The 23,998-nt window shown below is 39.4% G+C and overlaps 1 protein-coding gene across 2 annotated transcripts; it reads right to left on the reverse strand.

Moving 5' to 3' along the window:
- Nucleotides 1-401: 401 nt before the first annotated feature.
- Nucleotides 402-20,582, reverse strand: dctd (dCMP deaminase). Of its 2 annotated transcripts, none has more exons than XM_070983754.1 (6): nt 20,455-20,582; nt 19,571-19,673; nt 16,836-16,971; nt 14,641-14,757; nt 9,669-9,765; nt 402-1,768 (listed from the first exon to the last, which is right to left on the reverse strand). In XM_070983754.1, exons 1-6 carry the CDS (start codon nt 20,493-20,495, stop codon nt 1,684-1,686), a joined length of 579 nt encoding a protein of 192 aa, XP_070839855.1. In that variant the 5' UTR covers nt 20,496-20,582; the 3' UTR covers nt 402-1,683. The 2 variants fall into 2 exon arrangements, with proteins under 2 accessions (XP_070839855.1, XP_070839864.1); XM_070983763.1 differs by having other exon boundaries at nt 19,571-19,670; nt 20,455-20,569.
- Nucleotides 20,583-23,998: the final 3,416 nt, after the last annotated feature.

Genomic DNA, 23,998 nt, shown 5'->3' on the forward strand with positions numbered 1-23,998 from the left:
GGGTGTCTTGTAAATATTGGTCATTGTAGTTCTTGCATTGTTTTGTGGGGTTTTTGGGGATCTTGTACAGCACTTACAATACATTTTCACTGTTTTTTTGCAACATATACTGTGTTGGGTTGTCTGTTTTGTGGTGTCTCATTCAATGTGCAGGGTGTAATATTCTATGTATGTACATACTTTGTGCGGTTTGCTTTAAACCCATTTAAAGAAAAACCAAACTCACAAACTAAACTATACCTGACTTACTACTCTTAAATGCCAGGAGAGAGACCTGGCTGGCACCCCTCATAATAATAACAACCATAACTCAAAAAGAACAAGTCAAACTGTCACAGTGTGTCATTTAGATTCAATCCTAAAACACCTTTTCAAGAATAATGAACACAGTGGAGACTAGCTCATGTTGCCCCAAAGTTTTATTGAGGAATGATGGTATAAAGACATGGCATTGGAAACGTTTTCCTGTCACCTATGTGAAAGCACATACGTATATACTTGTAGTGAACACACATTATGTTACAAACAAGCAGCTTTCATATTTGTTGTAAGAGCATATTAGACAGTACATAGTAAAAGGATAAACTGTTGTCAGCTTAATGGCAGTTACTTTATGATGACAATGTTGTAAATGAACATGTTTTTAAAAGCCTTTTGGCACCATGATAGAAGTATAAAATAAAGACTGTTTTGAGTGAGTTATTAGAAGAGAATCTGCAGGCATGTGTTACTACAATTTAAAAACAGAAAGACTTTTTACAAGACATTCCAATTACAGACACATTGAAGACAGCAGAACACAATTAAAACTAAGATCCATATCTCCTACAGGGAACATATTAAAAAAAAAAAATGCACAGAGTAACATACAGAGTTTGCAAATATGAGGCAAAATTTTAACAGTGGCTGCTTTGTGCAAACATATTTCATAAACCTTGTCTCAAAAATTAGCAGCAAATAAGGCAGTGACAGTCAAAGCCACCTTGATGAGATTCAGCTGTATACAACCAATTAACCTAAAAGGATTTAAAAAAAAAAACAACAACAACAAAAAACATGGCCAGTAAAAGTGATATTTGTATCGTGGTTGGAGGATCAGAAAGTCTGGCTATTCTCTACAGTGTACTCATAAAATATTAATGTTCATGCAGCTTGTACCCCCTGAAACTCCAGCTGTTAACACAGATGCTCAGGGGCAGATGGCAACACTGATTTACTGGACAGCTTTGACTGTGAATGTGAAAGGTCAAATAAACTGAATATCAAGGTGCATCTACATTATTCTGGAATCTTGTTTGAAGGAGGAAAAACAGATCTCAGGTTTTCCCCTGTGCAGACAGCCATGGGAAGATCTGATTCACAACCAAAAGGATTTTAAAGTCAAACACTCAAGAAAGTGTGTTCCTCCTAAACCCATTCCTAAACCCAAGAGGAGTTTTAAAAGAAAAAAGAAAAACTGAAAGCAGCACCTAAGACCTTCCACCAGTCAGCCAAAGTACCTTGAATACCCAGTTAATCAAAATATCAAAAGATGGCAAAGTCGAGGTATCTTTGAGTTTTCCTTTGGACAAAGCAGGGGGCAAGAAGAGAGAAAAGAGGCATCAAAGTCCCTTTCAATCTCATTAGTCTTCCTCTGCTTCCCCACCTGATTCAGCAGCTCCCATAGGTGAGCCATGTGCATTTTCACTTGGCCACACTGCTCAGCATTCCAGAGCTGTTAATGGAATTAAAATTGATGACAATCTCAGTCCTCTTGGGCTTGAATTGCCTGCCAAAACACACAGAACAAAACAACATACACATAAATCCTGGAAGCACAGGTATGAGGACACACATGGAAAACACAGATTAAAAACATGGATGAGTGAAACAATGAGGAAAGTCACTTTTCACTGTCTTTTCAAGCCATATTTTCATCTCCTCTGTGCCCCACCCTGATTTTTCAGAAGGTCCAGGCAAGTTTTAAAGAGACAGAAGTTGCCGTGAGAGAAAATGAGAGCAAGATGAAGAAGGGAAAAAATGTGCTTCTAAAGCCTGTTTCAGTGAGTTTAACAGCTCACAACTTCACTCTCACTGTTGTTTTTAGCTGCAGCAGCAAGCTGTTTTTCAAATGACCTTTCTACATAGTTGAAGGGGAAGTGTATGTTTAATTTTTCAACAGTCAATCACCGTAATGAAGGAATACAACGAAAGAAGTCCAATACAGGTATAGAGCAAGAGAAAGTTGGCAGCTGGACTGTTCGCTCAGCAAAAGCAATTTTGGGGGGCCAACCATGCACAGGACAATGCTAAAAGAGAAAATTAAAAGGTGGCTGCTAATAATGTGGCTGTGGTCACATCACTGACTTATTCCAGTACTTTCAAGATTTTACTCCCATTGAGAAGGACACAAACATCAAAGCCTTTCTCTGTTGGTGTGGTATAGGGGGAGTATAGGGAGACCTACAGTTGGAGCTGATTGAAATGCAATGTTATGGTACTTTCCCCACCAATGTAAAGTTCTACAGGGGTTTGCAAAAGTTCAGGGTTTGTACTCATAAACCATTCTGAGGATAAAAGTAGCTCTAAGTTGTCAGAGTTTAGAGAAATTCCTAAAAATAGGATGTGTGTCAGTTTAACACTTGAAGTCTGAGAGAAGTCCAAGGCAATCCAGAAAATGTCTAGGTAACTAATGCCACATTTCCACTAGTGCGGCTCAACTCGACTCCACTCTACCCGGTTGTTTTGTGTTTCCATTAGGGATAGTACCTGGTACCCGATACTATTTTTAGTACCTGCTCTGGCGAGGTTCGTTCCAAGCAAGTAGAAGCGATACTATTTGTGTGACGTCAACAGCCTGTCGGCCACTGATTGGCAAGAGAGTGTCGTCACTGGTCTGCAACGTCCAACACCAGAAAAACAATCCCACCCCCTCCATTGTAACGCCGGGCAACAGCAACCGCTGACTTTATTCTTTATTCTCACTCGAGGGAAATGGCTGCTCGTAAAATATCAGAGTGTTCCACCTTGCAGCCCGAAGCCTTTTCTGGGTTTCTTCTCTTGCTTTGTGTGTGACAAAAAGCCACAAACCGAGCAGCAAATACAACATCGCCTCGATGTCCTCCATTGTTTGTCGGCTCTGTTTGCGTTACATACAAATTGACGTCATGGCAGTTTTGCGCAGCTGTGGTATGACGACCCCGCCTACGTTGAGGAGGTACTATGACGTACTCAATTGTAATTGAACCTCAACCAACAAACAAAACAAAAACAGTGTGTTCATTGAACATGTTCAATGTACTGTAATGTACTGTCATTGACGCAGGTCAAAGGCAACTGGACTGGCCTGAGGTTCCAGACTCTCTCATCCAAGAGGCTTCTAACCCTTACCCAGTCAGTTAGAACTGAAGAGGCCTCTTGGATGAGAGCTGAAATGTCTTCTAGAACCTCAAGCAAGTCCAGTAGCCTTTCTAGAGCACTTAAAGGTTCCTGTCAGTGTTTTACTCTTATATCTAAAGTTTTTGAATTAATATTACCACTGTATTGATGTGTATGTGACACTTTGCTGCTGTAGATGTTTACGGAGCCAATTTGAACTACTTTAAATACTATTGGTGGTTTAATCTACAGAAATGCATCATAGTCTAGAAGATCATTGTGTTTTTTACTGTTGCTGTCCTGTGAGAAACACGATTCTCTAAAAAGCCATGTTTTCATCAGCTGAGAAAAAAAATTACATTGTACGAGATCAGCACCCTTTTGCAACTCATAAAAACAAACACAAAAAAGATGGAAGAAATGAACATGAACTAGTTCAGTTTTTGGGACTGTGAACTTAGTTCGAAATTGTAAATTGTGAATTGCATGTAAACTAGCTTATTTTAATCCATGTGAAATGAAGTTTAGCTCTTGTGATGTGTGAACTTGCAGAACGCTGCAGTTAAAAATGGTTCAGCTGGCACGCCAACAAGTCATGACAATCCAATAAAACCAGAAAATATATCTTGTACAACTCTCTGTCACACTAAAAAAGATGCAGTTTTCAGTGTTGATGAACGTAGAATATCTCAGCTGTTTGTAAAAATTAGTCATTGAATGCCGTTCAGATCCTACTTTGTTCAACATTTTGTTAAGTGCACATTAAATGACCACCATCAGGACTATACTTTTCCCCATGTGGTCCCTGCATGAGAAGCCTGGAAACCCCTGATGTAGAAGACCTCAAAATAAAGGAACGCTTGTTCTTGTATCGCAGCGTTGAAGGAGTTACCTAGATGAATGACAGAATCACAAGTATGATACAGAAATTGTAAGACAAAGTTACAATTTCTTTCTGACGTAACCCTATGTGCTCCCTGGCTTCTCGGTAACACTTGGCTAATGCTGTAGAAGGCCTGGAATTAAGTCATTTTTAGATCAAGGGTGATCAAGATTAACCTGTACAAATTTCAACACTCATGCAAACTTATCAGACTTGAGCAGTTACCGTGTGTTTCTCTGGTGGTGACAAAATGTTACAAAATATGTATATAGTATTTGAATTAAACGGGAACTCCCTGCACTGTCTTGGAAAAACATTATGCCAAACTCCCTTTAAGAAATAGGACATTAAAAATTCTTCAGAAACACATTACTCTAGAAACACAAGATAAAAGATGTCATATGTCAACAGTCTTGTCAATTTGGCATCAGCATAACCCATAAAGTTAAACTGTATTTCTGTACAAATTTAACAGATTTGTGGGAGCTGACCATTGGAATGGAAGGCAAACCATTTATAAATTACAGATTTCTGACAAAAACCTGAGCCAGTTGCTGGATCAGATACACATTGAATTAAACATTGACACATCCATCCATCCATTATCTATACCGCCTATCCCTTTCGGGGTTGCGGGGGGCTGGAGCCTATCCCAGCTACAATGGGCGAGAGGCGGGGTACACCCTGAACCGGTCGCCAGCCGATTGCAGGGCCACATGCAAAGACAGACAAACATTCACACTCACACTCACACCTACGCACAATTTAGAGTCATCAATTAACCTAATGAGCATGTTTTTGGTCTGTGGGAGGAAGCCGGAGTACCCGGAGAGAACCCACGCATGCACGGGAAGGACATGCAAACTTCACACAGAAAGGCCCCGCCTGACCCGGGGATCGAACCGGCAACCTTCTTGCTGTGAGGCACCCACACTACCTGCTGCGCCACCGTGCAGCCCAACACAGACACATAACACTGTTAATTCACTGAGTACCACCAGGAAAAAATATGGTGCGCCCCCTGTGCACGTCCATAGTGGGTTTACTGTGTCCTTTCATATTCTAACTTGGGACGCATACCTATCAACATCACTGTAAACAGAATATTACAGAATGCCATATATAGATATGTAGCAGGACTAGCTGCCAACTGACCTCCTTCCCTCCTTTTCTGGTGATACTCAAGGGAAACGGAGGTGTAAGCCCGTCAGCTGATTGAATAGTAGACCATCTGGTCTATCTATAATGCAATCAGATTTCAAAGAGAGAGACAGTATGTCTGGCTCAGTGAAGTACTCTTCTCACATGTTGAAAAAGGAGAGCCAAAAGGTTAACGCCTATCACCTATTCAGGGTGTCCCACTCAAACGCCAATCACTCCCCCAATAGCCCTAAGGACCCAATACAGTAAAGCTGGCTGGGAAGAACAAAGGCCAGGTTTCAACTGAATCCACAAACCGAGTCTGCTGATGGGTTGGAAAGTAGCCAACCTTGAAATGAACTGTTCGTAAGCCGGAGGACTCTGTTTCTTGGTATACCTGACAATTGCATCTCTGTATGAATCAACGCTGGATATGCGCACATGACTAACCCATGATCTGTATGCTGCCCATGTTTTCCCATGTCCCATGACAAGCTGTGAGTCTAACTTTGTTTTAAGATTTGCCTGAGGCTCTGCAATGGAGCCTCTCTACCATCTAAGGGTTCGTAGAGTTTGAAGTTGATTGTGCTTTATGAGACTTTTATTAAGGAACAATCATAAGGATGATAATCATTCTGGCAATTATAGTTTGCCTTTCTTTATTTCGTTATTTCGTTATTCTTATTTCTTTCTTTATCTCTTTCTATTTCTTTTATTTTTGTATTAGCTATACATTGAATCATTATTCATGTTGAGATGAAACTGTACCAGGACTATCATTTAATGTTGTCACCCAACCATAGGAAGTGCCTGATGCATGCTGTGAACAGCGTTGAAATGTCATTGAAAATTTGTTATTGAAATTATATGTGATTGACCATAGTGAGAAGCAGATGAGCCCCTCGTGTGAGTCATTGATTAATTCAGCTCCTTGAGGCGATTGCGCGTCACAAAAGCGTCTCACATGTTCGACGGCCGGCCCATTAGACCCGCCCCAGGAGCGAGGCTTAAATGTCTGCAGCCACAGCATGAATTCAGTGCGCGTTACTCAGTTTTGTTTAGATTATGTTACGTTACGATTAGTTTCGTCTTTTAGTTCTTTTTCTTAAGTTTTGCACAGTTGTTTTTGCTCTTTAAGTTTTTTCGTCTTCGAGCTACTCAAAGCCATTCCGAGTAGCGTAAGTTATCTTCAGAAGACGTATTCTTATAGTTTCCAAGTTAACCTTTTTGTTTAGCCAAACGTTTAGTTTTAACATCAGTAAATTTAGGCAAGTAATACTAATTTTATAGCCTTCTTCGACTGGCCATCGAAGAGACTCTTGATTTGTACTATCAGTCTAAAATAATCTGTCACGGACTCAACCGAACCAAACCCTGCAGCCAGCTGTTGATCCTTGGTCCGGCTAACGACCATCCGGAGAAGTCCCTCATCTGTAACCGACACCGCAGAACCAGTTCCAGAGAAGCCCCATTCGACATCAGCTCTTCAGCTTGGAGTTTGGGCCTTCCACCAGACCACCAGGCAGATCGAGCCACGGACGAACATCTGGAACGTCTTCGAGTTAGTTCGGAGCAGAGCACAACGGGACGCCATCAGTCAAGTAGGCACGCTAAGTGGGTTTGAATAAGAGTTGGTCCGTGAGGTTAAGAGACGGTCAATTCGTCCAAATTCTCTCCGTCAATCGTTTATTCCCTTAACTCTACGTTCGCGTCCCCATTATTCCCTTTCAGCTACCTCTCACTATCGCCAATTTAATTACCATTGTGTTGCCATAAGTTTCTCGTGTGTTTTGTCATATCATCTCCCATCTTCTGTCTTATTATTCATGATACATCACTCATTATCCATAATTCTGCTTAATAAATGATATTTTGATATAAGTCTTGGTTAGACGGTGTCCTTTTGAACTGAATATATACGATCCCTGTATCCAGAGTTTACACTTCAGATTATCAGATTGGTTTACTGTTAGTCCATTCGTTAGTAATTTTTATCAGCTTATAGCAGTTAATTTCTGCAGTCCTTCTTAGCTGAGGAAGGTGGTGCCCCGTCATTTTATCAATGAATGCAACATCAAATTAAGGTAGTTTCCCTAGTTACACTACAGATAAGTGGCAATTTAGATCTCACAGGACTTAGAAACTCTTCTCTTCTGAAACTATCTAGCTAACACTGTGCAGCAACATGCTTGAAAACTTTAAAATACAAGTGTATTAATACTTACACCATACAGTGTTTGATTGCATCTGCTTATCACACAATGTTAATTGTTAGCTGGCAGGTTATCTGGTTTACTCTTAATGTGCCACTACTGATGTCCAGCGTGATGATGGAGACATTGGGAAACATGTTTTTGTTTATTTACTGCATTGCATGTAATTTGATTAAAATCAAGGTATGCTGAATTTAGCACACTAACAATACCATCCTTCAATTCTAAAACATATCTTAGATATAGCTAACATAGCTACTGTCTAGTCTGACCCACATCAATAGTCATTAGCTCTACCATGCAAGGTAAAAGGTGCTCTTGTTATTTATACATGTAAATATATTAAAAATCAGCCCAACAATAAAAAAACAAACCCTTTTCATTGCCTTTAGTGTGCTGTCACCATATCTCCATGTTTTCCTGTGTATGTGTGGTTTTAGACTTGCCAGACATGACTGACAATGTCAGAGACAGTTGCTGCAGACACACTAGGAACTACAGCATTGTTCAGCTTTAGAGACCTGACCAGATCTGACCTTTAATTTGCTCAACCAGGAAGCCTCTGGCATGCCTTGGAGCACTTTGGCTGCCCTCAAAAACTTGTCATAACCACCCGCCTCCTGCATGTCATGACTGCTACTGTTCACTGTGGTGGATCAAATAGGAATCCTTTAAAAATCAGGACAGGAGTCAAGCGTGGTTGTGTAATAGCTCCCATTTACCATTTGTGTGACTACTACCGGTGCTATGTGTTGCTTCCATGAGAAACTCCTATCAGCTTAATGTATTGCCTTGTTGTTGCCCATTAATGTTTTCTGGCGTATGGTTGTATGGTTGTTTTGAATTGTTATGAGTCACTGGTCAAATGTGGTCAACTTAATGGCAAATCAACTAATTTTGAAGTACATTAAGATTTTCAGTTATATGAATCATCAATGATAACTAAATTTTAAAAGCATCATATTTTAAATGTAAATATTTGGTGTCCTCTTAGGAATTAGGTGGCTTCTCATTCCATCAGACCAAAGATGTTAGGCAATTTCCGATGTGATGCTAATTTCTCTGTTGTTCTAAACCTGAGCTGAATACAAAGTGCACAAGTAATTTCTCCTAGGCTTAAATAATTATCAAGTTCAACACGGAGGATAAAATTTGGGGAAAAAAACAGTCTGGGCAACAAAAAGAAGTTCATTATATCACGAAATAACAGTGCATGAGTGAGGCTGAATTTTTTCTTTTAAAATGTACAGTGTGTTACATGTGGAAAGAATTTTAGTTTAAAATGTTAAAAAAAATTACAAACAGAATGTGAAGTAGTAACACTTATGATGGTAAATCAAAGTCATCAGTTTTTTTGTGCTGCAGGGACATCCACTGATGTCAGCATGCTAAGCAGCTTGCTGCAGCCCATCTTGTCTTGTAATACCACTTTGTACCTCAAGAGGCAATAGTCGGATAGTAAAGTTTCAGCTGTGAGATGTAAGCCAGTTGTCTGTTTCACAAGTGCCTATAAGCTTTTTTTGTCTAATAAATAAACAAAAGTCACAAAATGTCACCAAAATTGAATTAATTACGTCATTGTAAAACACTTTCAAACTGAACAGAAACAAAATAAAATTTACCAAAACTATCTTGATCTTTTTTGTTCAAACAAGCACAACAACAATCAAAACCCTGGTTTGGATCTCTGAGTTAGATGTGAGAAATTTCTGGCTTTAGATACTTTTTTTTTTTTCATCCAGACCATCAAACTAGACTCATTTGATTTTGGAGGCTATGTTTGTTCCCAGTCTGGCCATGTTCACTGGGATCCTGCTGACCATGGTTCAGTCAATGGAAGGACTCCAGTCAGTTACTAAGGTCAATAGCAGCATGGTTAACTAAGCTAACTAGCTAACAGCTGCTAGTAGCTATTGCCAAAGACAGCTACAGCAAAGAGTACAGTTAGCAGCAGTCATTGGTTACTCCGGGAATATACTATGGCCCCTCTTCATTTTGAGGGCATCAACAACCTTTAAAGCAAGAAAGGAACAATTGTTTTTTTTCTTGTGTGCCAGAGAAAACTAGTTACTCACGTGTACAGTATGCATGCCATGGTGAGCAGCCTTCTTGAAGCAACCATCTCTGGCCTGTCATGGTACTTATCTGAAAGATATACCACTTTCTTGATACCTGGATAGAGGGAGGGAGGGATAATGAATGTAGCAGAAGCCAATATGTTAAAGTGTGAATTCTGACAGACAAATGTTAATAAATAAATAATGTAAATATGTAAGGGAGATAAAATACTATTTTTGAATCAGTTCATTTTAGTGTTAAAACAGTTCATTTTGGATTAAAAACTGAGCCATATGTGGACTAATAAGTCTTTGTCAAGGTGTTAATAAAGTTCATTGAAATTCAAATAGTTTGTTTACAGTGAACAAAAGAGTAGCGTGGTCATGCTCACAACCTAAGCGTAGAGAGCGTCAAGTTGTCTATCTTTTGCTTTCCTTAATTACATTGGTTGTTATGATCTTGTCAGCCCTATCGGAAAGGTAGAGGGGCGGGTTTTAGTGGTGAACCTGTGGGATGACACCCTGGCGAAAACGAGACCAGAACGGCACAGACGAGCAGAAGTGTGCAAAGTGTGCAAGTGCAGAGTTTACCGACGAGTAACGGACTTATAGAAGCATACGGAAGGTAAAAGCTTTTGTGTGTATGATTTGTACTGCTTCGACATGATGTAGTGTGTAAAATACGGAGAGGCTAAGTGTAATTAGTGCATTAGCATGCTAGCGGGATTAGCATTCATTTTCAAGGTAGTAGCAATTAATGTTACTGTGTACTGTTACTCATACTCATACAGACTCAGTATGAGACATAAATGAGCTTGTGGATGAATTAAAGAGAGACTGAGAGACTGCTAATGTACACAGTGGACCAGGAAGCACTCTTTGGACCCGCTGGACCAGTAGAAGTCTCCCATTTCAGCATTCGTTTGGACAGTTGCCGCCAGCCTGTAACCTCAGTGACTGTTCACCCTGTCAGCCATCGCCCTGCTTTTCACCCTTTGCCCATACTGCAGATGAGAACTGAAGGATGCGTGAGTAAAACTAACCAGTGCACATGCTTTTATTTTCTGTGCTTGCATTCGCAAGTGAACCGGCCATTTGTTTTTGGTCACAACGCTCCCAATCTACGATTCAGGCCTGCAACGTTTTTTTTTTATTTTGGTTTGAAACTGATAAAAAAAAAGGGTCATAACTAGGGCTGTCAGGTCAACGCGTTAATTAGATTAATTAATTACACTGCAAATTAACGCGCTTTAAAAATTAACGCAATTAATCATTAGTTGCAAGTCAATGCGCAAGCATTTTAAATTTGGCCCTTTGAGTGACCCGTAGGCTGCAGTGGCAGGTCGCATCCTACCTGCGCCACTAGTCAAAAGCAGGGTGACAACAGACATGGATGCGACACCGGTGAGCGAGGCAAGTCTACTTGGACCTTTGAACGGCAAGTTTATTTATAAAAAGAACAAAGACGGGACTATTAACAAGGACGCAGTGATTTGTACCTTGTGTAAAAAAGAATTTTCCTATCACCGTAGCAGCTCCAGCCTGAATTATCATTTAAACGCTAAACATGTAGTTGCTGCTAGTGCCGCTAGTGCTACTGTGAGCTCACTCCGCCAACCCACACTTGCTGAGTTAGGAAAATGAATGAGCAAAGCCACGACAGACAAAAACTGACAAACTCAATCGCAAAGTGGGTTGCTGCTGATTGCAGGCCGATTTCAATCGTGGAAGACGAAGGCCTAAATGAGGCGTTTCAGATAGCGTCATCTGACTCTAATTTCCAGCTACCGTCGAGAACTACAGTGATGAAAAGAATTCACCAGCTGTAATGTGAATGTCACTGAATTGTAATGTCCTAGAATTCAAATTCTTTATTTGGGGGGCTTTAGCAGATATGAGATTAAAATGCGAATAATTAGATTAATTAATTACAAATCCTGTAATTAATTAGATTATTTTTTTTTAATCGCCTGACAGCACTAGTCATAACTGAATTTTGAACTTAAAGGGTACCTGTTGGTGAAAATGGACTTTTTTCTGAAGTTTCTGAAAGTTGTCCATATTGACAAAGGGAGCACTTCAAGTGTATTGGTACATGTTTTTTGAGTGTTTTGTGTTTGTTTGGTTAAAAATCATTATTAATTTAACTAAATTCATCATCTGAATTTACTAAAGTACTGTTACATTCCTTTAAGGGATTTACAATTCATTACAATGTGTTTAAGGTTAAAAAGGGAATACTTACATAGAAACAAAATTCTCAATAGGGATTAAAAATCAGTAATTCATATTTTTCCTGCTGAGTGGAGGCACCGCCATTTAATTAAAATTCATAAATAAGTTTTAAAAAGAAATTATTTTCTCTCCTGATTACTCAGGGTAACACGGTCAGCCATAAATAAACGTGCCCTGGGCCCCGCCCATAGTACTACAACCCCTTTAACCAATAATTTGATCATATATGGAAGGGGTGCTACAGAAGCATCATCAGAAGCATGATGTCAACGCCGACCAACATTCTGGTGTGAAGTGCAGTGAACATTAGAGTCACTAGTGGGGATATAGACTAGATTTGGTGAAATTAAATTTTCTGAAGCATTTATGTTCATTACTCAGACTTCAAACTTCAAAATCAGAAAACAAAAATGTGAAGGAATGCTTGTTTGCATTCACTACTGCTATGTGATTATTAGGAATTGGTTCATTATGAATTAGTAGAAGGTAGTGCAAAAAGATGCCATTACCCCACTAATGTCCACAGTGGAATTTCATTATTTCCTTTACAGCACTTTAAGTATGAGCTGAGCTAAGCACCAATCCAATGAAATTTTTCAAATCGGTCAATGAGGCGACATCTTAACATCTTTATTCAAATCATTAATTGCTAGTCATCATTGTTTTTGTGAAAAACTATAAAATGACTAACCCTATGTGACTAACAATTAAATAGTATGATACAGAAATGTCCTCATACACTACAAGGAATTATATGAAATGGTTGGTACCACTGGACTTGAACAACTTCAATTTAAGTGCTTTGATTTTATCAAATGAAAGTCAAACATATAAACAACTTTGTCTACCAATTAAGGCAAAATAAATATTTGAAATCAAAAACTCTGTTTCTGTCATGTGTTGGCCACATGTGTCGACAGCTTCCATGGAAAAGTTGTTTCTTCCCCTGACAGAAACATTCTGTGGGGATTTACCATAAGGAACTATATATAGTGGTTGTTGCGGTTGAGGTTAAAAGAATACCAGTCGAATCTCAAATGGTGAAAAGATGGGAATATGGCATTGGTTGGTTCGTGTATGAATGTGAGGAAAGTTACATCAGATCTATGTGGAGCAATAAAGAGATGTTTTCATCTGTGGAAGCTTCTTCATCTTCCTCCTCCTCTGAGTGGAAACAGCTGATGAGTCTTGTTTGCCATCTCCAATTAAGTGCATTAACAATTTTTGAAATAAAAAAAAAAACAAAACTCAAGATCCTAAAAACATGGCTGTTTCCATCAGTCTTTTCCAATATGAAACTTCAAAATGACCAATAATATTCCCTGATGGAGACATCGCTTGTGATAACTTACCAAGGTCATAAAATCCTGTCCTGTAGTCGTGTATTCTAAATTGATTTGCCATATTTTGTTGTCTGATAAACCTTCAAACTCAAGGATCTATAACTCAAATTGGACTTCCTGGATCATTTTATCACCTGACTAATGCCTGAACAACATGCGCACCACCCCTGTGTTGATTTAAGACTGTTTTCTGATCTGAATGTCCCCTGAACAGTGGGAGAAGTTGAATAAGAACTCTTTCTATCTGTGTCTGAAGATGAAGGAAAACCTCCTCAGCAGTATTAGTCTCTTGGCTGATGGAAAGGGCTAGCAGGTTATGGTCAAATGGTATTACCAGAATTAATGAGTAGGTTATTGACTATCTGGACTGTAAATGACTGTGTCATGTAGACCAGTGCTGCATGGCTCTGAATAAAATGTTTTTCACATTATAACAACTACTTATATTTCATCAGTAAATAAAAGGTCAGTTCACCCAAGTCACTTACCCTTTACCCTGTATGTAGTCATGCAGATACTTTTGGTTTTGACTAGGCCAGGTTTTGCGATACAGTATCTATCTGAGATTTATGATGATACCCCAATACAATGAAGCTGACTGGAATATTGTTTGTTGTGCACACCAAAAGGATCAAAAGGACCTTTCCTTTCTGGAAGGCATGTCCTGGTTACTGAGGATAACAGTTTCCTGATTACTTGATTAATCATGAAAATAAAGTGTTAAAACTCAATTTTGAAAACAATTGACAACTGCAGCAGGATATCAATATCTTGATGCAGTTCATTTACTTTGCATAACACCACGGGTGATTCCGGACCTAGCAGCAACTTCCAATAGTCATAGTCAAGAAATTGTTTGCTCATTTGGTGTATAAATTCATGCCATTTATGTCTGAAATATTTGGTAACCCTTTTTCCCCTCATACATCAATATCCTACATGTGAGTGCAAGTTTCATTATACATGATGAAATATATTTTTTAAAATATATGTGCAAATAATTAACGCAGATGTTTGTACCTGACATAAAAAGATGCTCAGTCAGAGCATGCCTGCCTGAAGCACACTCTGCAGGAAACTACTACTGAGAGATCAGTGTTGGGTGAAAATCAGTGGCTAGCATTGGACCTGATCAACACTGGTGCAAATTTCCTCATTAAGTTAAAATCCCATCTTGCTTATTTGTAGTCTGGTGTGAAGTATACAAGTGAAGAAGTATTTGAACTTGGGTAGTAGTGGGTATTTGGGTAGCAAAATCGGGAAACTGTGGTGTCATTCCAAATTTTGAATAAAAGAGGATTCTTAAAATTAAATGACATCAATAAAATAAAATAATATTTAGAACTGTCTGGAGGCTAAGAGTGAATATGTGTGTGTGTGTGTGTGTGTGTGTGTGTGTGGTCAACACCCACCTGCCTGGATGATGAGCTTGGCACACTCGTTACAGGGGAACAAAGCCACATACATAGTGCAGCCTTTCACATCAGCACTGTTCTTGTTCATAATGGCATTCAGCTCTGCATGGCACACTGTGGGACAGAGCATTGAGAGACACAGCAAGTTATCTTGTTTTCATTTTAATTAGGTTGTATTTGAAAAAAACAAACAAAAAAAGCATGGTGACAACAAACATCAGCCATAAACCTTCAAAGGCATAAAATATGAGAACCTGACTCCTAGGGTGGTGTGTGTTTTCTGTTTTCTATGACACTGGAGAAATAGTCTTCCCTAAACTCATCATAATTTTTCATTATATTTTATATTTGGTAAAAATAATTCTCTACTGCAATGTCTGTGGATCATCCAGAGTAATATGACACTACTACTAGACAGAGATGGTGCTGCTGAATTTCTTAAATGCATTTTGCAGAACTTTGATATTGGCCATATTTCCATGGATTTCTGATGGTATTCATCCTCTGGATTAATCACAAAAAGTGTTAACCTCTTCTCTAGGCCCACCACCAGACAAAGGATTTTGTTAGTATAGAAGACATATGAAAATCTAATGGCTGGATTGACTTGAAGTTTCTTGACATCATTCTTGTCCCAAGAGGATTCACACTTGTTATGCTAGTAACTAATGGTTTCAAGCTGCTAGCCTCAAGCAGAAATGAGGAGTACGCTACAGAGTTCCAGTCAGTTCACTTATTCTTAACTCTGATAACTAACTTTTTCCATTTTCAAACCTGTACTCTTTAGCTCCAACCAACAATGCCTCAAGTGATTTCACTTGATTGACAGTACGCACAAGTGCATTCATTCTCTCACAGTGGAGACTTTGTCAGGTTATAAGGCGTTTTTTGTGATGTCCCCTTTGCACTCAAAATTCTACTGATAGTTTGTGCAATGCGCTGCATGATATGCACTTCCAACATTCATTCCATGTGTGTGTTTAGCCTTATGAAATGCAAGGAGAAAAACATCATACAGAGCTTGCTGTTGTTCTTAATTCAACTTGTTTTGCCATTTAACAAGTGGGCGACAGGACTTCTCAGCTTGAGTAGCTTGTTTGTTAGTAACAGCTTGTGCCACATTCAGAAGCGCCTTACTTGTGTTTATAAAATACTGGATGAGTGAAATACATTGAGCCATTATAAAATGCACCTGTTTTGTCTGCTCGATGTTGATGTGAATGACAAATCTTGCACCACGTTGGTGCGCTCATAGTTAGCTTCTATAGCTTCAAGCTGCAGCACATCTTGGAGCCACAAAGTCTTTTCTTCTGCTCAGGTTTGGTTTGATGTTTCTTTATAGGCGGTGGAATGCCAAAGCTGTCAGTTGTTTTTTGGACATCTCTCACAGTAAGTTACTTCACTGGGTCAAATGTCCTGAAAAGAAGCGTGTGTAGATGAGAAATGTGCATTGTGCTGCCTTCATCCTCTGTTGGGTTTTATAGCAGCTGGCATCCATAAGTGTTATATTACTGCCATCTACTGGACTGTAAATAACCTTACAGTGCAAATTATTTACAGTGTCCACCCAAAGGGATCCCATTAACAGCACTGTGCATTCTATGACCCAGACCCAATTCAATTGCTGTCCAGTACACAAAGTTGTGATCTGAAAGAACTGGACTGGACGCATTTCTGATTTATATCACGCATGCACACCTGTTATTACCAGTTATGTGCACACCTGTCTTCAGCCTTTGTTCTAGCACCACAGACAGGGAACATTTTTAATCACAGTACTAGTAAAAGTCAGTAAAATTATTAGCATATTTTCCAGTTTAATTCACTTTACTATGAAAAACAGTGCATCAAAAGCAAAAAAAAGAAAAGAGAAAAGAAAAGAGAGTGAAGCAGAATGTGAGCGTATCTTGTCAATGGAAAATGGTTGAGATTTCTTCCATTATTTATCATCTACAGCACACACAGATATCTTTATGATTGGTTTTAAAATTCAATTATGGTCAGTCCAGAAATCTTCTGCTACAATTTCACTTGAATACTGGGAAGTTCTGTGCTGTGGGAAGAATGCTGTTAGTTTGTTGTAAGTGAACATTTTCTTCAACCAAACTGTTTGGAATCATTTTGGTTTTGTTACTTTCTGGAATCATACTGTCCAAAAGTAAAGCAAGGAGTGCATCAGCATGAAATCTCACCATAAGGGTATTTTGTATCAAGCCAGTCGTTTGCAGAACGCGACCACGGTAGAAGGTCATCATCACAGCCGTTGGGCATACCATTGTAACCAATGCCAACTATCTTATTCTCGTCATTCACGATACATGCTCCCACCTGCAGAGAGAGAACAACGTTCCACAGGTTAGTCAAGCTGTACATTTTGAACACTATCGAATAGTCCATTCTATCATGTAACAATCCAACATCAAATGCAACAGTCCACCACCTTCAGTAGTGTCTCACACACTCTAAAGGCTTGGACATTAACAGGGTTCCTTTCGGTTTTGCTTGCTTAGTTGTGGACGTCCATTTCTTTCAAACATTGTTGTCTTTTGAACATACACACAAGCACAAACTAAGAGTGGGCATTAATACATCATACTTCATCACCCTCACTGGTTTTCTGTCACAACATGGATTTTGCAACACCGTGGTAAAAGTTTAAAAATATCAAAAATAAAGTGCTTTACTGTGGCTGCAATAACATGCATGTAGAGGGATACACACATATTCATAGTGCTAATCATTTTACATGAGACTGTTCTGAGGGCTAATATAAAGTGAAATTTGCTTCAAACTGAAGCTCGAGGATCAATGCTAACTTTAAACTTAAAAAAATGTACATTATGACATTTTTATGTTCCTTCGCTGTTTATTTGCTGATTTGCCTGTTAAATTTGGTTTTTGGATGCAGTGAATGTGTTTGGTTCCATCTATTGTAGACCAACATACTAGTGCAGTGCTGATGTATTTAATAATGAGGGCCAATCAGGAGAAACTGTGAACATTAAGCCTCAATTGAAGCCAATTAAATAACCAGTGTTGTAGCTTGGATGTGGGTAACTGTGTTTTTTCTTGTTGCTTTCTGTGTAGTCTCACATAGCCAGACCTCACATTACCTCCATACTTCATACTGTAATAGAGGCTCAGCTGGTTTTGTTGTTGCAGGAGAGCCTCCTCTGATGCGTGCTGCGTTGGTGTGTGTGTCTGTTACTGCTGAATATAAATGTACATGATAGACATGCCCGTGGTACACTGGCTGTTGTACTTGTACACTAAAGTGTGGGTTTTCTGTCAAATAAATGCCGTTGAGATTCTTAATTTGACCCCTTGTCTAACTGAGAATGGGTCACATTACATTTCTTAATTAACCTACATTATTGAGAAGGTCACTCAAATAAATGCAGTCCTATACCCAATTTTCATTCCTATTTGGAGTCGATAAACACAAGCCTTTTGTTCAATGCTTTCCTCTTTAATAAAATATCTTCCCTTATTTGGCTAATAGAGTGAAAAGAGGTAAAATCATGTTTTGTAGAGATTTGACAATACAGTTTCCACTGCAGGAGCTATCCATTAAGCTGTTATTTACACACTGTCATTCCCAGTGTCTGCACTGCTATCCTGCTACACAGCAACTGCGTGGATGTGTTGATGACACTGTAGAACGTGTAGCTGCTTTATACTCTTTTCTTCAAGCCTGTATATTGCTTTACACCAGGGGTGTCAAACTCAAATACACAGTGGGCCAAAATTAAAAAAACTGTTCCAAGTCAAGGGCCGGACTGGTTCAATGTTTATTGAAAACTGATTGAAATGACCTCATTGCGCATATTGAACCTTGAACTAACACAGCCTATAAGACGTTATTATCTATAAACAACATTAAACATTAAACACAAGAAAAATCAGCCGTATTCATTTCTTATGCCTCTTTATGCAGCTTTTCCAGACTAATCTACCTGTCATGGTATTTCGTTTCATAGTGTCTTCTTATATTCTTTCATGACAGCCACACTGTCTCTGCACAGAAGACAAACAGCTTTGTCCTTCATATCCACGAACACATACTCTGCCTCCCACCTGCCTCGAAAAGCCCTGTTTTCAAAGTCCACTGTCTGTTTAGCCATTTTTTGGGGAGAGGGTAGCTGAATGTTGACCTCAGGTAAAGACTTCCATCAGGCTGCTGATGAATGAGTGGGGCAGGGACTTGCACTCGCAGGCCTTTGATTGGCGTGCCAACGCACTGGCAGTGCATTGTGGGACTTGTAGCACTAGTGGTGCGTGCAATATACCAGCGGGCCAGCTCTAATAATACTTAGATATTATCATGCGAGTTTGACATATGTGCTTTACAGTCTTTCATTGTTGTGCAGATACGTCCAAATACATGTCCAGACATTGTTCATATGAGAAAAAGGCTTAAGCATGGCCGTGTGATGAAGCAATGCAGCTGCCTCGCAGGGAGAGTCACATGATTTGGGCAGCAGGACTGCTTGACAAGTTGTCAGGTGAGAGTTACAGTTGGTTGTGATAATGCACCGCAGTGCTATTCTCATTTGGAACCTTAAAGCTTCCATTTAGAAAGAAAGTTTGTCTCACAGTTTTGACTCTTCTGTTTTTAACTTAAGTGCTGTCTCATGTGAGGGGGTTATGTGATGAAGTATGATACATATGTTCATTTTAAATAATTTCTTAATTGAATTTAGAGAACAATTACTCAACCCTGATATACATCATTACTGCAATATGAAATTACAAATACTATGAAAAAACATTCTGACCCTATCGTCCATCGTGATGACTTCTGTGATTTATCAATAAAAACACTGTGCTCAAAATCAGCTAGATACACACACACAGACACACACAGACACACAGACACACACACACACACACACACACACACACACACACACACACACACACACACCTGTGAGCTTGGGTCTTTGCTCCTTTGCGCTGACAGAAAGGCTACAGCCATAAAGTACTCGGGCCATTCCAGGTACTCTTCTCTCTTCCAGGTCGTGCTGCTACTGAGAAACATCCAAAATGACAGAGAGAGGATGCAAAGTTTTGTGATCCAACAGAAATATCAATCCTTTAAGCAATTTCCATTCACTGATGTCACAGCTAACTTCTCCTCTGCTTACACACCTATGCAGTTTCCTGTTTGAATTCAATTTGTTTTCCAAAAGTGTACATACACAGTAAATGATTACCATAAACACACTCACTTTAAAACACCACAATCATCTCCTGAGAGGGAGCTTAATGTTCAGTATATTCAATATATTCGGTAAAAGCTTGAACGTAATACTGTCGACTCTCTTCCAAGCAGCAGGGGAACAGGCTGCACAGATTCAATTAAATCTCCTTTCTGTGCTTTGGGTTTGTGCACAAGCTTAGTTTACACAATATCTAACATGTTGATGCCAGCTTAATGGATTCCACAGGTATATTGCCAAAATGCTGTCAGGACATAAAGTTTAAAATCTCATTGACACACGACAACACACGTTTTTTATCAAGCTGAGTAATGGAGGAAAAGGCGCGAAGGGACTGTGCAGGACAGCTGTCTTCAAGACTTTAATGTCATGGTGACAGAATGACATATGATCCAGACTCATTCAGGTTAGTGTTTTGAATATGACAAACTAAAATACTGTGCGGAAAACATACACAGTAACTTTAAGAGCGAGGGGGAACAACAACATATGGACCACGTTCGTCCTTCAGCGTGTCTTCTGTCTCATAGCCAAACTTTAACGTCACGTCTCCTCTCATGTCAAATGCAGACAAACAACTCAGACTTACACGTGTTGAGGAGCAGAATTCGGCTCCTGAACCTCTTCCATAGTCTCCTCAATTCTCGCGTTTTGCCTCCGTTTCCCTGGACTATGGTTGTGCTTGCTGGACGTGAGTCAGTTGCGGCAGTCAAGCATGACACGCCGCACGACGTCACCATGGAGGAAGCAGGAAAAAATCTCCCGCGCTAACTCACATCTTTTGGGACCGGAGTTTTGCCTCCAAAGACAAACTCTGGCTCCTTCGCTCGCGCTTGAAGACACCAGTTACTACATGGACATAATAAGTCTACCCTTAACTTCAAACAGTTGCAGAGCAGAGTATGTTAGAGAGTTGTTAACAGGCTGTGAGAAAGTAAGCTCAGCCTGCCTGGTAGGCCTACTCGGGGGCAAAATATCACTGATACTTTTTCCTCGACAGCTTCCCTTTGCTGCCGTCTGGTGGATAGAAAGTTAAATACATTGAAATTCCAGAAAAGCAGTCTGAACAGACCATGTTTAGCCAACACGTTGATAGGTGCAAAAGTTTAGTTCGTTGCTTTTACAGCTATTTAAAGCCTTCTTTCATCCAATATTGTTGTACTGTGGGCACGTGCAAGTAACCCGGCACCACTCTATTTACAATTTCACCAATGACATGCAACCATTTACAGATAAAGAATCTTTCCACCAGATGACCTTACTGAATAAATTGCTGACAACACTACAGCACTACAGTTTAGACAATTTAAAAGGTGAGGTGCACGTGATTAAGAATGAAATGGAATAAAAATAAAATAGAATAAAATAAAATAAAATAAAATAAAATAAAGACATACTGTAAAAAGGCTATTTACAGTATGTATGTATTTATTGCAGAACAATATCAATAAACTGCACAACAATGTAACCTTTTACTTAGGGGACATTGCAAAGGAAAGTCACTTCTACACACTCAAAAATATAAACCCCATTATATACAGCTGCAATAAACAATAATTTCGTTTTTTGAACTACCACAACATAAAGATAGAATTACATTTGTAGTAAAATATATGATTTTTTTTTTTTTTTTTTAAACACAGCAGTTACAACATGTAAAGTAAATTTGTGGATAGAAATATGTACAATAAGGGATGTCTGCTCAGATGGTGCATTCAGGTAAGTATGTTCCACTTCCAACATAGCCTATGCGTTTCAGGACCTATTAACTGTGACTGGTCTTGCTCTATACAGGCCCATCATGATTTCAACATGTGCCACTGAAATGAGCATATCTCCATCATCTCATGGATCTTAATGTATGAATAGAATAACTCTAGAATGAAAAATAATGTCATTAGCATGGTTCTTTCTATTTTACATTGATGATTCCATTAAGAGTGAAGAAAAATAGATCGAATAGATTTACTGCTGTCTCGCAGCACTGATCACAGCAGACAGTATCTTAAACTCTGGCTACAACTCAAAAAGCATTTACTATACTACTATATTAGACTTGCAAAATATTTCACTGTCAGGATAGCCTAGATTCTAAATAGGAGACTGAACGACAAGGACCACCACAGACAGTGAATTTCTGGTTTTGTTGGCAAGGAAATACTTTTGACTTCTTTAAACATGTCTGACAGAAGAAGAAAAAAAATATTGGAACTTTTGATGATTTATCCACATAAATAGAGAAGTGCACATTCAAGTGTATATAATTCTGTGCTCATCGACGTTGAAAAGACAGCAGTCTTGTCAGAACTGGTAGGGTGGACAGGTAGATTTAAAAGCAATCACACAGGGAGCAGGTCCTGATGCAGGGCCATGCAGAGACCTTTGGAGGGGCAGGTGCTCAAAGTTAAAAGGGGGCACATGCAGCACGAATTTGAAACACCATACAGAAACATACCTTGTAACATAACCGGTTGAATGGTTGCAACCCATATTCATAAAGAATGTAACATGGAATCACAACATACCATATCATTGTCCACACCTCATATATCTGTTAGAGGCCAGTACAAAGCAAAATTAGTCTCTGTTTTACCTGATGATTGTACTGTATAGCCACAAATTTAATCCATTCATAATCTGCCCTTTATTATTTCTAGTGCTAAATTGATAAAGTAAAAAATAATTAAATGATATAGAAATCATGTATTTAAATATTTTTGTGCTTTTATTCAGTTTGACTACTGACTTTGCACAAGACAGCAAGGTTCTAATAGTTATATAATTTGTATGTACATTATATTTAATTTGTGTGTAAATGTTATAAACAAGGGCTGCACGGTGGCGCAGCAGGTAGTGCGCGTGCCTCACTGCAAGATGGTCGCAGGTTCGATTCCCGAGTCGGCCTTTCTGTGTGAAGTTTGCATGTTCTTCCCATGCATGCATGGGTTCTCTCCGGGTACTCCGGCTTCCTCCCACAGACCAAAAACATGCTCATTAGGTTGATTGGTGACTCTAAATTGCCCCTAGGTGTGAGTGTGAATGATTGTGTGTATATGCCCTGCGATCGGCTGGCGGCATAGAAAATGGATGGATGGATATGGATGGATTATAAACAAACAAGTACTGATATGTTTAAATGAGAGGTTGAGAAAATCAAAATTCAAATTCTTCTATTATTGTTGTATTTATACTGTAATAGTCCAAAATTATGTGAATATGCATATTGCATAGTTTTAGTAAAATAACATAGTTTATGCCTCATTGCCTCTACAAACATAGGAAAAAACAGCTTGACAGTAAAATAACACGATATCTCTCTAATGCACTTGTCCATGACAAGAAAAACACACAGTAACAAACAAACAAAAAAAAAGACATACTTTCCCCCCACAGCACGCTGTGTGTGGCTATAACGTGTGAGAGCTGTGTGTGCAGAGTTGGACGACACAGAGGATGTTCATTGCTCACTTCACTTCGTCAGTCATCTTGCAAGAATACACTGAATCGTGGCTGTTGCTAATTATTGATCGCAGTGAAATGCCAGACACTGTGGAAACCTGCCTGTGAGGTATTGGTGACGTGAGCGCACTTGGCCGGCGGTGCGCCGCTGGCACACAGAGTTGACCAGGTCTGGGGTGGCGAGCTTTCAGCGCACTTTTGCGCCGCCGGCGTGGACCGAAATGGAACGAGAATCCAAATCTGCCGGCTGATTATGCCGACACCTCCCCCTACTGAGCCGCAACGCCCATCCTGGCGCACCTCTGTACGCCTCGATTCACCATACCAAGTGCGCCGTGCGCCTGCCTGCGCTGCACGTACGCGTGGTGCGCATCCTGCGCTGCGCTGGCGGCGGAATCGAAAATAGAGCCCTTAATGTTTATGCAGATATTAAACTTATCCTACCACCAGTGTTGACAAATGATGATAATAATAATAAACTTGTAGAGCACCTTTCATTCAGGAATTGCAGCTCAAATTGCTTCACAAGAAATCACATGCACAAAGTAAGCGCTTCACATAGAAAACACAGAATGGACATAAAACCAGGGCTAAAAGATTCACGTAAAATAAAATGGAGGATAAAACCCATTTGTCAATAATAGTAACAGTTAAATAATAATAGCAAAAGATAA

The sequence above is a fragment of the Chaetodon trifascialis genome, chromosome 2 (genome assembly GCF_039877785.1).
Source record: "Chaetodon trifascialis isolate fChaTrf1 chromosome 2, fChaTrf1.hap1, whole genome shotgun sequence".
Classification (NCBI taxonomy): Eukaryota; Metazoa; Chordata; class Actinopteri; order Chaetodontiformes; family Chaetodontidae; genus Chaetodon; species Chaetodon trifascialis.

Excerpts from the sequence above, each read along its gene's own strand:
- dctd (XM_070983754.1), bottom strand. The coding sequence starts at position 20,495 with ATGGAAGAGGTTCAGGAGCCGAATTCTGCTCCTCAACACGT. Across the intron at positions 16,972-19,570 it reads GCAAAGACCCAAGCTCACAG|GTGGGAGCATGTATCGTGAA; the intron begins GTGTGTGTGTGT and ends CTCTCTCTGCAG. Across the intron at positions 14,758-16,835 it reads TGATACAAAATACCCTTATG|TGTGCCATGCAGAGCTGAAT; the intron begins GTGAGATTTCAT and ends TCTGTCCCACAG.